The sequence below is a fragment of the Leucopleurus acutus genome, assembly GCF_964270905.1.
Source record: "Leucopleurus acutus genome assembly, chromosome: 1".
Lineage (NCBI taxonomy): Eukaryota > Metazoa > Chordata > Mammalia > Artiodactyla > Delphinidae > Leucopleurus > Leucopleurus acutus.
The window spans coordinates 49,511,880-49,525,173 of NC_139142.1; the positions used below are offsets into that span (position 1 = coordinate 49,511,880).

General features: G+C 36.1%; 1 protein-coding gene across 1 annotated transcript in view; it reads left to right on the top strand.

Annotated features, from left to right (window-relative positions):
* The window catches only part of MAP4K5 (mitogen-activated protein kinase kinase kinase kinase 5), a 137,992-nt gene that overhangs the window by 89,639 nt on the left and 35,059 nt on the right, over positions 1–13,294 (top strand). Inside the window, exons 15-20 of the mRNA XM_082832394.1 lie at positions 7,699–7,757; positions 8,998–9,065; positions 10,491–10,533; positions 11,168–11,321; positions 12,252–12,349; positions 12,518–12,559. Coding sequence (XP_082688520.1) covers positions 7,699–7,757; positions 8,998–9,065; positions 10,491–10,533; positions 11,168–11,321; positions 12,252–12,349; positions 12,518–12,559 — 464 coding nt within the window. The remainder of the gene's footprint in view (positions 1–7,698; positions 7,758–8,997; positions 9,066–10,490; positions 10,534–11,167; positions 11,322–12,251; positions 12,350–12,517; positions 12,560–13,294) is intronic.

A 13,294-nucleotide genomic window follows, 5' to 3' on the forward strand; every position in this document is an offset into this window, starting at 1 on the left:
AGTACTAATATCTTCATGGAGTGAGTCCTATGTGCTTCATGTACCAGACAGAAGACAGTAGAATTGAAGTTCATTTTATTGGTCGATTTATCTTTAAATTCTCCCAAGTCTTCTTTTGTGTCCATCAGGATTGTTTTATAGTTTTGTTTTTGTTTGATAGATTTCATACATACCTGGTTAGTTCTATTCTTAGTTTTTTGTTTCAGTTTTTTACATTGATCTGATAACTTACATATAGTAAAATGCTTAAGTGTACTGCACAATGAATTTTTAAATTTGTATACACTCATGAAACTACCACCGAGATCAAGATATAAAACATCATCAGAATCTCTGAAGGCTTCCTCATGCTCCTTCACAATCAATACCCTTCCATCTTCCTGTATCCCCCTGCCCTCCCACTGCCCAGGCTAATCACTATTCTGATCTCTGTCACTGTAGATTGGTTTTTACCTGATTTTGATCTTAAGATAAATAGGATAAACCAATATGCACCTTTCTTGCCTGATTTCTTTTGCTCAACATTATGTCTGTGAGAGTCATTCGTGTCATGTGTAGCAACAATAGTTTATTGTTTTCATTGTAATGTAGTATTTCATTGTATGATTATACCACAATTTATCCATTCTTTACTTGACAGGCATTTGATTTGTTTCCAGTTTGGGGCTATTAGGATTATTATAATCATCCTTACTATGTGTTTTTAGTTGATATAACTAATTATGATGATCCTGGCCTGATCTAAGACCACCAGGGACAAATGTATAGTGCAACAAAGTCAGGTTTATTGACTCCTTGCAATGAGGGAGAACACATACCAGAGGAACCATGGAACATCTCATTAAACAGGAAAAGAAGAGTTAGAGCGTTTTTGGAAAGTGAAATTTAGGTGAAAACTTAAAGCAAAGTAGGGATGTGTATGAAAGAGTCTATACTGTAAAAATAGACTCAGAAGCCTGTTTCCTTGGAAACTTGGAATGTTGTATTCAGCAACCCCTTTATTTGAAGCTCTGTATGTATGTTGGAAACTGAGGCTGCTTCTCTCTCACTGACTTAAATCTTCCAGGCAAGAATGGAATGGTTCATTTTAATGAATATGATTTCATACAGCAAAGTTTCTGACAGTCTGTGATTTTAGAGAATGATGTTTCTCAGTAAGATAGCATTGGCAATTCGGGGGTGGGGGGGTCATAATGTGATACTTTACATATGCAGCATATCCTTGGGAGAAACATTGTTTCTTCTTGACTTTGCATTTGGATTTGTGTCTGTCCTCCCAGTCTGATGAATAGCAAGGCAGATTACTTTCTTATTCTGATCCAGATATGGGTGTGTTACCTAAATTCCTTATTTTTTTTAAAAAAAAGTTTTCATCTGAAAAGTCACCTTTTGGTTGAGTCCAGTTGATGCCGAAAGCTCGGCCTCTGTGCACTGGTGCCAAATTGAATCTTGGAGACAGAGTTTGGGGGGAAGTAGAGAAGAATAGCTTTATTGCTTTGCCAGGCAAAGGGCGACAGAGAGGGCTCCTGCCCCTAAAAAGTTTGTGTTCCAACCTGGGAGGATTTGACGAGGAGTTTTATAACAACCGTTCAAGGGTGGCGTTGCTGATAAGATTAGAGTATGTGAAGGGCCTCCACTCTTCTAATCTGGCCTCAGGTAATCTTGATGAGCTTCTCTGGTTCTTTTAATGTAGCCTCAGGTGGTCCTTCTCTGGTATGAAGAATGCTGACCTCTTAAAAGAGCTTAAAGGCATTGTTATGTGTATCCCTTGAGGTGGAACCAGGACCCTGCCCCAAGGCTGCACTATTGTCCCCTGGCTGCGCCTCCCTTGTCTTTGCATCCCTTCCGGGATTAGCAACAGTTCGATTCTGCCCTTTGGAATTCAAGGAAGGTCATGGAGGCTGGAGTCAAGAGAAGGGACAGAAAGGCTTCTGTGCCCAGGAGCCCCATAGGGTCCTGTTCGGTTTCACAGTTACCTAGGAAGCCAACTAATTACAAAGAATTGGCACCAAAGGGATATGAGAGGTATCAACAAAGAAAATGACTACCCAACTGTCCGTTTAAGTGTATGATTTTAGCTGACTCACAAGTAAATTTTAGCCAGGTATTTGGACTCATACCAAGGACTCACTAAGGTTACACAGAGCAGTATTAAGAATAAAGACTCTACAGGTATCATGATTAGGAGGTAACAAGTCTGTCAACAATCCAAAAGTTTCAACTGGCAAAGGAAGAAAAAATGTAGCTCAAGAGCTATAGTATGCACATTAAAGTATGATAATCAGTGTCTTCGGTCATCTTTTTCCATGGGTCTTGGGCAAATGATTCATTTCATGTTGTCATCAGCTAGATTCAGTAGACTTGTGTAGAAGCTGATTTTTGCAGTCATCTATTTCTGAAGATTTTTTTTCATCTCCAGTTTGAGATGTCCTACTAAGACAGTCTTGCACTGATTTAAATTGGCCTATGTCTCTATAATTAAGAGACAGGAATACAAGGATCATCACTCTGTTTTACTGTCGTGTTAGTTGTTAACAGTACCTGGCAAGATTCTATTTATTGAGGTTAGAGAGAAGTTTTCCAGAAGGCAGTTTCTGAGTTCTAAATGAAAAGTTTATTCAGAGGAAACACTTCTTGGACATGTTTGAGTATAAAACTGTGTGTACTGTACAAGTCTCAGCTGTATTAGTCTGTAATAATGTAGAAACTGGAGTTGGGGGCAGTATTCCCAGATGTATAAGACGCTCAGTTTTGGGTTCATTGGGAGAGAGTTAATGGGCTCCTAGGGAATTGACCTCATTTTCTTTCAAGCCAAACAAATAAAGAAGCAAAACCTACTTTAGGCTAAGGAGATCTAAGAATTTCTGAAAGTTTACCCAACTTAAGTTTGAAAATTCCATTTGTCCCTTTTTATTTCATGTGAAGATGGCGATGATAAAGGTGATAGAGATTTTGAGATGTATTGTCTCACAAATCTCCTTAGTAACAGTTCTAGAGAAGTGAGTGTTTATTAGGTAAGTAATTAGAGCTCTCCCAGGTAGGAAACACAAACTCAAGCAGCATTTTTTGGCCATTGTTAAAGTTGAGCCTTTTTAAACAACCTTTGATCCATCCTAGAAATAGATATACAATAACCAAAAGAAAAGTATTTGTTGTCAGGAAAACTATTTATGAAAAATTATCTGAAGTATAGCATACCCATATGTTCTTCTACATTGGTATTTTTTAAGCTGCAGGTTGCAACACAATCCATGACATCAATTCAGATTCTTTTTTAAAGGCACAAAATAGCAAGTATTTAAGTGCATCAGTTGGATTCTTAATAGGTACTATACCTTGAAACTTTTGTGGATTTTTTTTGTTTGTTGCTTTGTTAGCAATTTGACTGTGATGTGCCTAGGTGCATTTTTCTTGTTGTTTGTTCTATTTAGTGTTTATTGAGTTTCTTAGATCAATGAATTGATATTTTTCATCAAATTGGGGACACTGTTTCTTAGTTTTTCTGTCCCAGATTCCCTCTTCTCCTTCTGGGACTCCAGTTACATGTTAGACCACTTGATGTTGTTTCATAGGTCACTGAGGCTCTGTTCTCCCTGACCCCCATAAACATACATAAGATGTTTTTGTTCTCTATACTTAAGTTTAGTTTCTGTTGCCCTAATTTTAAGTTCATTGACCTTTTTTTTTGTAGTGTTCAGTCTGCTATTTAAGCCCATCAGTGAATTTTATTTCAGATATTGTATTTTCTGGATCTAGACTTTCATTGAGATAGATAGATAAGATAGATAGATAGATAGATAGGAAGAAAAATGGATCGATGGATGGATGGATGGATGGTTACATACATATATAATATACATACGTGTATAGTTTCTCTCTACTGATAATTTCCATCTCTTTACTTATTGTGTCCATCTTTTCTCTTAAATCCTTGAATATATTTATAATAGATGTTTTAAAGTCCTTGTGTGCTAATTTCAACATATGTGTCATCTCTGAGTCTATATCTATTTTTTTAAACTGGTTATGATTTTTATGTTTTTTCTACTTCTTTATTCATTTTTTTATTGTATCTTGGATGTTGTGATACAACATTGAGTGTCTGGATTTTGATCTCTTTATTTTAGAGTGTTTAAAGCATAAATTAACTGGTAGGTCATTGCAGTCCTTTCAAGGCCTATGTCAGGTTTTACTACAATATTCAGCAAAGTCTTTCCTCTGGGTGGAAACTCATTTCTTTCCTGGTACTGTGTGATCACTAGAACTTGTATTTAGCTTACAGCACTGTGTTAGCTGTTTTTCTGACATACCTTGCATAGTCTTGCTTCACTTGTGGGCAATTTAGTATGCAACCAAAGACTTCTCTAAGGAGACATAGTTTTCTCATTTCTGGCCCTCTGCCCTTCAAATTCCCACTGCCTAAACAGCCCCAAACTGTAGTCTTTCTTTCCTGCACCCAGTGAAACTCTCTCTTTGGGTTCTACTTTCTTGGAAAGTACCCCCACGCAGAAATCAGGGGTGAGTGGGGATCTTAACACCATCTTTCAAGGGTTACAACCCTGTGATATCTGTTAACCCATTGCCTCAAAATAATTGCTTCATATAGCTTGTATGCACACATGTATTTGTGTTACATGTTGTAGTTGTTTATAGCAAAAGGGTAAGTCTAATTCCTGTTACTTATTATACCTATAATTATTATGCCTATAATAAGTAACATCTTTTAGAGATAAATGAGGATGTATAATAGAAGACCTCCCCATCTTTGTATTTTTATAAGCCAAAGACACACCCAAAGGTACTGCCAGGATTTTCTTTAAAGCAAAACAAAACAACTTGGAGTCCATTCTTGCACACAGAACAATGATACTGGAGACTCTAGCATTCTTTGCCATAAAGCGTGGCTGTAGTAATTTTAGACTTGTCATAAGGAATTTGATTTTTTTTAAGGAATATTTTTCTTACATGTGAAAGTAAAACATCTTAAATGTTTATGCTGATATAAAAGAAATGAAATTGAAATTTTTATTTTCAATCATTGATACTGGTATGGATGGATGCAGTTGATATTTTACTATATGTTTAATTGAAATGTATGAGCTCATTTTTCTCTGGTAATTTTTTAAGTCTTGAAATTTGCTGATTATGTAATTATTGAAAATATTTTCTTTCTTTCCTTTCCATATTTATGCCTTTTATAATTTACCTCTAGACCTGCTTGCCACTATTTCTAGTTGTAACCAAAAAAAAAAAAAAAACTTTAACTCATCTTTGTCTCAAATGAGTGAAGTGGTTCTTTGTGAATTATAGTAATGGCTCTTGAATTAAGATGTTTTTAAATTATTTTAAGAAGTAAGTCATTAATGAACAACTTTTTATTTTAGATTATTTTTGAAAAGTAGATACTGTATTTTATGGAATGTCTTTGAAAATTTTATGGTGCTCGCTTCGGCAGCACACATACTAAAATTGGAACGATACAAAGAAGATTAGCATGGCCCCTGCGCAAGGATGACACGCAAATTCTTGAAGCAGTCCATATTTTTAAAATTTAGTTTGACAATAACAAACACCTAATTAACGTTTCTAAATATAATACCATCCCTCCTGATGTGTTGTGGGTATTGCATACACTAGCAACCATTTTATTAAAACATTAATTGCAGTTGGATTTGTTTTGGGATTCATGCATAATCCATTTAGTACATAGCAGAACTAACTCATTTTGAAGGAATTATAAATGAAATCCTTCATTTATAAGGATTTATAAGGAAATCCTACACAAGTCTATCATTTAATTCACATTGTAGTCAAGGAAGGGGAAATTTTGCCTTCAGAAAATTCTGTGGCTCTTCTGGGATCTTTGATGTGACCTTCCCTCGCTCCCTCCCTCCCTCCCTCCCTCCCTCCCTCCCTCCCTTCCTTCCTTCCTTCCTTCCTTCCTTCCTTCCTTCCTCCCTCCCTCCCTCCCTCCCTCCCTTCCTTCCTCCCTCCCCCCCCTTCCTCCCTTCCCCCCTTCCCTCCCTCCCTCTCTCTGGGAAGGTACCCAAAATGTGTTCATGCAGTGTACAGACAAAAACTGCAAAACTCAATCAATCAAACTTACATTCCTGGCTGCATTGGAAATTGGCACCCCCATTTTGGAAAAGTGAAAGCATTTCCTAGAGCTGAATACTTGTCTACCTTAAGATAGCAATTCTACTGCCAGGTACACACAGAAACATACCCACATGTTCACCCACAAGACACTTATTTGAATGTTGGTTGCTGCACTATTTGTAATAGCCCCAAACTGGAAACTACCTGAATACACACCACCAGTAGAATGGGTAAATAAATTATGGCATATTCCCATAAAGGAAGAGTGTACGGTATAGCAATGAGAAGGAACAATCTACAAAGCTCAGAAACAAGCAGAACTAATGCATGGTGCTAGAAGTCAGGAGAGCAGCTGTCCTTGGAGTGGGGAGTAAATGGGAGCGTTTGGGGTCTGGTAATGTTGTCTCTATCTGGCTTCTGGTTATGTAAGTGCTCAGTTTGTGAAAATTCATTGATTATAACAAATGCACTTTTATGCATGTTATATTTTAATAAAATTTGCGAAACAAACAAAAAAAGAAGGAAAATTTTATGACTTAGTGTTTTTATTTAGTATAATAAATTATATAAGTACTCTGTATTGCTTTACAAATCTTGGTTTTAGGAATAAAGACAACTAGATACTTTTTAAAAGTGCTTTTTTTTTAGTGTATTTTGTTTACCAAGATTGTATTTAGGAAACTTGTATCTCTATGATGCAAATGTATATTTTAATTTTTTTGGTCTTTTAGTCACATTATATCTTAGAATTTTAAAATTCTGTGTACTTTATGAGTAGATAATAAGCCATCCTTTTCTCTGATTTACAGACTATTTCATATAAAAGAAGTTACTCTTTGATTATTAGGAATAATTCTAAAATTGGTCTCATTAGGCCAAATAAAATATACATTTAGGAAAATATAATATTAGATTCCTGAATGCCATAGTAATATTTAATATGACAAATATTCGTTCTTTTTAGATAATTATAGGTGATTTGGCAGGGCGGGGTGTTCATCCTACCGTAAAGTTGTAGTTTAAATTAGTCTCAAGACAGAGTCTATAGCCTAGATAGAAACATCCTTAAAGTGTTTGTTTAGTCACGTACTTTTTTTTTTTTTTTTTTTTTGCGGTACGCGGGCCTCTCACTGTTGTGGCCTCTCCCGTTGCGGAGCACAGGCTCCGGACGCGCAGGCTCAGCGGCCATGGCTCACGGGCCCAGCTGCTCCGCGGCATATGGGATCTTCCCGGACCGGGGCATGAACCCGTGTCCCCTGCATCTGCAGGCGGATGCTCAACCACTGCGCCACCAGGGAAGCCCTAGTCACCTACTTTTAATTAATTTTTAAAAATCTTTTATATACAAAATTGCAGTTTAATTTCCTGATTCCAGCCAAGAATTAAGTAGAATTGTTAGGAAGATACCAAATTGTTACTTTCTTTTGGCGAACATAAAGGAAGGGGTCCTCTGTAGTAAAAAATTAAGAGTTTTTGTCTTTTCCTCTTTCTTCTCTTCTCCTCTCTCCCTTCCCCCCTCCCCAGTACACATGCTTCTCATCATTTTTCCAGGATTGATCCTTTAAGATAGAATTTGTGAATATATGTTATATTTTACAGTTGACAAATTACAGTTTGAACCTCCTCTGAGAAAAGAAACAGAAGCACGGGATGAAATGGTAGGAATAATGACTTTTAAAGAATTTTCCATATTAAAATTTGAGAAAAGTTATAGTCAGGTGTACTTTGACTAAAGAACAAAGTAATATACTCTTCAGAGCATTGATTTTTTTTTTTTGGTGGTATGTGGGCCTCTCACTGCTGTGGCCTCTCCCGTTGTGGAGCACAGGCTCCGGACGCACAGGCTCAGCGGCCATGGCTCACGGGCCCAGCCGCTCCGTGGCATGTGGGATCCTCCTGGATCGGGGCATGAACCCGTATCCCCTGCATTGGCAGGCAGACTCTCAACCACTGCACCACCAGGGAAGCCCCAGAGCATTGATTTTGATAATGTATTTCACACATTAAAGTTTGAAAAAGCTTCTGCTTAGGTGTATTTTGACTAGGGTACAGTGTGTAATATACCATTTTAACCATTCATTTTGACACTTCTGAGTCTTTTGAAGAATTCATATGAATTTATTAAGTATATGGAATTTGATGCTCAGCTTTAAGCTCTCAGGAACTTTTTACTTAATGATTCTGTTAGATTTGTAGTATGATTTTGCATTGCCTTACTGTTTTTAATATTTATTTGTTAATATAGCTTCTTTTTTTTTTTTAACCATTGCTCTTATTTTGAGATTACTATTTGGTTAACCCTTTCCTTAACTAAAAAGAAAGAAACAATAGATTGAGCAAGATATTATTAGACTCAGCCTAGATGTTATCCTAACATCTACTTTATGTTTAACTGATAGTAAATATAGTTTTTAGAGTAATTGTCTTCTGTTAATGGATCTCTTCATTCTTAACATCTGCAAGTGGTGCTCTTCCTACTGTATGTGTTGCTGGACAATAAATTTTCAATTTCCATGCTAGTCAGAAAAAGTGTGGCACCAGTAAATTAAAGGTGATTGAATAATACAGTGTTTAGTTCTCCATGCTCATGGAGTAGTGATGCACGTAATTCAAAGTTAACATTTTTGTTTTGCTTTGGAATATACTTTACCAATATATTGGTAAAGAGGGCTTGTCACATTTTACGCTGTAAGTATGTTTATAGATTCTGTTAAGTTTAAGTCATCTAATAATGAGTTATTGACGTAAATGTGTCAAATGACAGCAAATGTAGCTAGAGATTAAACTGTTGAAAGCCAAGATGATTAATAAGCATGACAATGAGTATGTTGTTGAATCAAATAAAATGAATGATACCTGTTATAAGGTAACATTTTAAACTCTTTTTTACCTTCACAGGGAGTGTCTTCAGACCCAAACTTTCTGTTACGGTGGAATCCTTTTGTTGATGGTGCAAATACTGGCAAGTAAGTTGTTTTTCTAGCTTAACTTTATTTTACTTAATTATATAAGAACAGTATTTGATGGGGAGTGCTTTATTCTAATAAGCTTTAATTTTTTTCTTATAAAAGTTGTACTATGCCTTTTGTCAGTGACAAGCTTCTGACTTTTTTAAATTGCCCAAAGGCATAATGTGTTGATCATTAAGGCTTTGTGGTTTTGTTCTTTAAATCAAAATACAGTATGTGTGGTGTTAATATACTGAAAGATGAGCTACATGATCTCATGGGAAAAAATACGATAGTAGGAATCAGAAAGCCCCAGTTCCGTCTCTGCAATGTGGTTACTTCATATTCTAGACCTGTCTTTCCTCAACGATTAAGTGACAGGGCTGACCTAGATGAGTTGTTCCAAACCTATTAGTCCATTGCAGTGCCTAGAGAGCTCTTTGGAAATACAGATTCCTGAATCCCCACATTAGGCCTATGGATCTGGGGTTAGCAGAGTATGGCCTGTAAACCTATAAACCAGATCTGGCCCAATGCCTATTTTTGTACATCCTACAAACTAGAATGATATTTACATTTTTTAATGGTTGAAAAAAAATCAGAAGAAGACCACTATGACCACTATATGATTCATAAAGCCTACAAAGTTTACTGTCTAACCCTTTATAGAAAAAGTTTGCTAACCACTGCTATAGAATATAGTCTTTGGGAGTGGAATTTAAGAATCCTGAAAGCTTCCCAATTGATTGCAATGACTATGGATAAATGTGTGGAACCAGTGGGCTAGATGAGTGATTCTCAAGTTTTGATGTGCCTGGAGGATCGCCTGGAAATCTTGGTAAAATGCAGATTCTGATTAAGTAGGTCTAGAGGGTGCATTTATAAAAGTTTCCGTGGGAATTCCCTTGCAGTCCAGGGGTTAGGACTCTGCACTTTCACTGCTGAGGGCCCTGGTTCAATCCCTGGTCGGGAAACTAAGATCCTGCAAGCTGTGTTGTGCAGCCAGAAAAAAAAAAAAAGTTTCCAGGTGATACCAGTGTTGCTCATCTGTGGACCCCACTTGGAGTAACAAAGGGTTTGATGATCAGCCATTTGAATCTATGATTCACTGTGGATTCCAACTCTAAAATTCTGAATCTCTTTTTCACTACTAAGTTTAATTTCATTTTTATTACATATTAAATGTTACAAAGCATAATGGTAAAGTAAAAAATACTTCATATTCACTTTATAAAGACTCTATTTTATAGTCATACTAATACAGTTTGACAGAATGAGATCTTAGGTCTTCCTGTAGCTTTTAAAAATACTCTGTACCATGATCTAATTGTCTTTTATATCCCCCGAATAGAAGCAGATTTTAATGCACATGTAATGCTCTCTCTGTGTTTTATGTTATTGTCATTTATCACCATCTAAATTGCATTTTTCTCTTTGTATTAGATCAACCTCAAAACGTGCAATACCACCTCCCCTACCTCCTAAGGTGAGCTACTTAAAGATTTTCAACAATATATCCTTGTTTAAATAATAAAATAAATTTTTAAAATAACTTTATTGAATTTATTCAAAATTCTCTTAAACATATTTTAGGGTACAGTTTTCCTCAAGAGCATTATTATGAAGATGTAAAAATATATTAAAGAAGATTTCATGAGAAATATAATATTTTTATAGCTATTAGAAAAAGGCAAAGATAGGTTATTACTCATTTGAGGCAATACTTGACCACATGGAGGGGAGTTTATCATTTACAGTCCTCATTTATTACTACAGTTGGACAGTGCACTAGAGTCATACTTTATTAAGTCACTTTCCTTGCTTGTTTGTAGTTATTAAATATTTTGTGGATTATGTATGTGATTTTATTGGTTATAAAAACATTATCAGTTTGGGGTTAGGGCTGCTTAAAAGTCACATGGCAAGTTCATAGTTGTGTTGGGATAGTAACTCAGCTCTTGCTTGCCTTGCTTACTTGGCCCAGTGAATTGAACTATACAGGAGAAAGAAAAAAAGGCATATTCTCCTTCCCCTAAAGTCTTTGATGCATAATAATAACAAAGTGTTAATGTTTTATGTCCAAATTTATTAAAGTACTTCCGTGTCTTATTATCAACTAGCCAAGGATAAGCAGTTACCCTGAAGACAACCTCCAAGATGAAGAAAAATCATCAACTGTAAAACGTTGTCCTGATTCAGAGAACAGAGCTCCCCAAGTTCTCAGAAGACAGAGTAGCCCAAGTTGTGGTCCTGTAGCTGAGACTTCCTCTATTGGTATGGCTAGCAGTATCAGCAGGCCTGGAGTGCATACAGCTAGATACTGTGATCTCGGTAAATAAATCAAAGTGAAGGCTGAAAAGAAAGCCATTTTGTTCATATTTTAAAGAATGTCTTTTTTCTTTAGTCAGTCTTATTACTGTTTGAAGCTTTGTGAAGGTTCTTTAAAGTTCCACATGGGTGGACTATAAATAGATTCAATCCAATTCAACCCTAATTTGATCCCTTACTAAATATTATAGGATCTAGAAAGATGAATGGATGACCCTGCCCTCTGGAAGTTCAGGGTCTATAGGAGAAGTTATACCAATGTGCACATAATATCAGACAAGACATTTTGTTTAAGTGTCTCCTACAGTAAGTAACTGTACGTAACAATGCAAGAGATCTCTGAGGGAGATAAGGATAGGGAACAGAGGAGGTAGGCCCTTGCAGAGGTTTAAAGGGCTTGGTGAGCCTTTAATAGGTGGAACCAATACTGACAGGCATTCTTAGAGAACAAGAAAGAATGAACAAATGCACTGAAGCAGGAAAATCTAGAATGTATTGGAAGTACAGTCTAGTATGGTCGAAGTGTGAGCTTTTGAAGGGTATATACTGGGAGATAGGACTTAAAAAGGTAGGGTGAAGTTAAATTATGAAAGGCCTTGAATATCAGCATTAGTAGGTCAGATTTCATTTTTCTCACAATATGGAAAGACATTTGTTGTTTTCATGGATTAAGACCACTGCTATAGATGCAGTGCTGCCTCTACATGAGCTAGAGAAAGGCACCAGAGATACTTTAACTCATCTGACAGTAGAGAATATTTCCCTATAAAGGAACACCCAAATGGAAAACAAGTACTGGGGGGGAAGGGGAAATTATTTTTCAAGGAAAGTACTTATTTGTATGGTCATTCAACTTTTAACCATGATTCTCTTTAGGAAATGGTGATGGTATTTCAAAACTCATTAGTGAAAACACAGAAGGATCAGCGCAAGCACCACAGTTACCACGAAAAAAGGACAAGCGAGATTTCCCTGTAGGTATAACAGGTGTTTGGTGATTAGTTGTAAATAATACTGTATTTATCATATAAAGGGCATAGTCTGTTTAATTCAAGAGTTTGAATAACTGGATTTCTAAATGTATAAAGTTTTTCTTAAGGCTTTAAGAGGTCTTACAGTATTAAAAATCACTTTTCCCACAGAAACCAGTAATCAATGGCCTCCCACCCACCCCAAAAGTGCTGGTAAGGAATATTTTTATGTGAACCACTTGCCAATTTTTCTCTCTTTAGAAGCAACAGAATATTGTTTATTTGCTATCAAGTATCTTGAGCCATTGAAAGGAAGGATTCATAAAATACAAAGGCATTAAATGCATTTGGATATACCATGGATCAAATCATGTACCCGAATTTGAGTGAGTTAGTTAGAATTGGGTAAATTTCACTTTTTGTAAATACGGACAGTTGGGTTCTCTGATTAGCCTACAGAGGCCAATTTAATTTTAATGTGATGATATTACTAGTACTGTGTCCTCTTCATTATGTTGGTTAAATATCTTTCTACCCCTGAAGCCATTTTTACGTTGAACTATACACAGTGAAAAGGAACAGGGAAGCTTCTGTTAACTCTTGTTCTCTGGCCCTTCAGTAGAACCTACCTAAGGTAGTTCAGCCAGTCATATGAATGGGTACCTTATAAATTGTACCTTTTTGTACAGTAAAAGTTTAGTGTAAATATCAGTCTTTTGTCTTTTATCACTATTATGGAGGTATACTGCAATTATAATCACTATGATGTTACTCAATAAAATCATTCATTGTTTCCCATTATTAAATGTTAGTCCTAAAGATAAGTAGTGATGTAAAATTCCTAGAATGTATCATTGACATATGTAGACGTTTTGATAAATTTGATATTTTTGCCGTAAAGTAGTGGATTACGCAAGGAAACAGTATAAAACTCTCTTCATAGAAAGG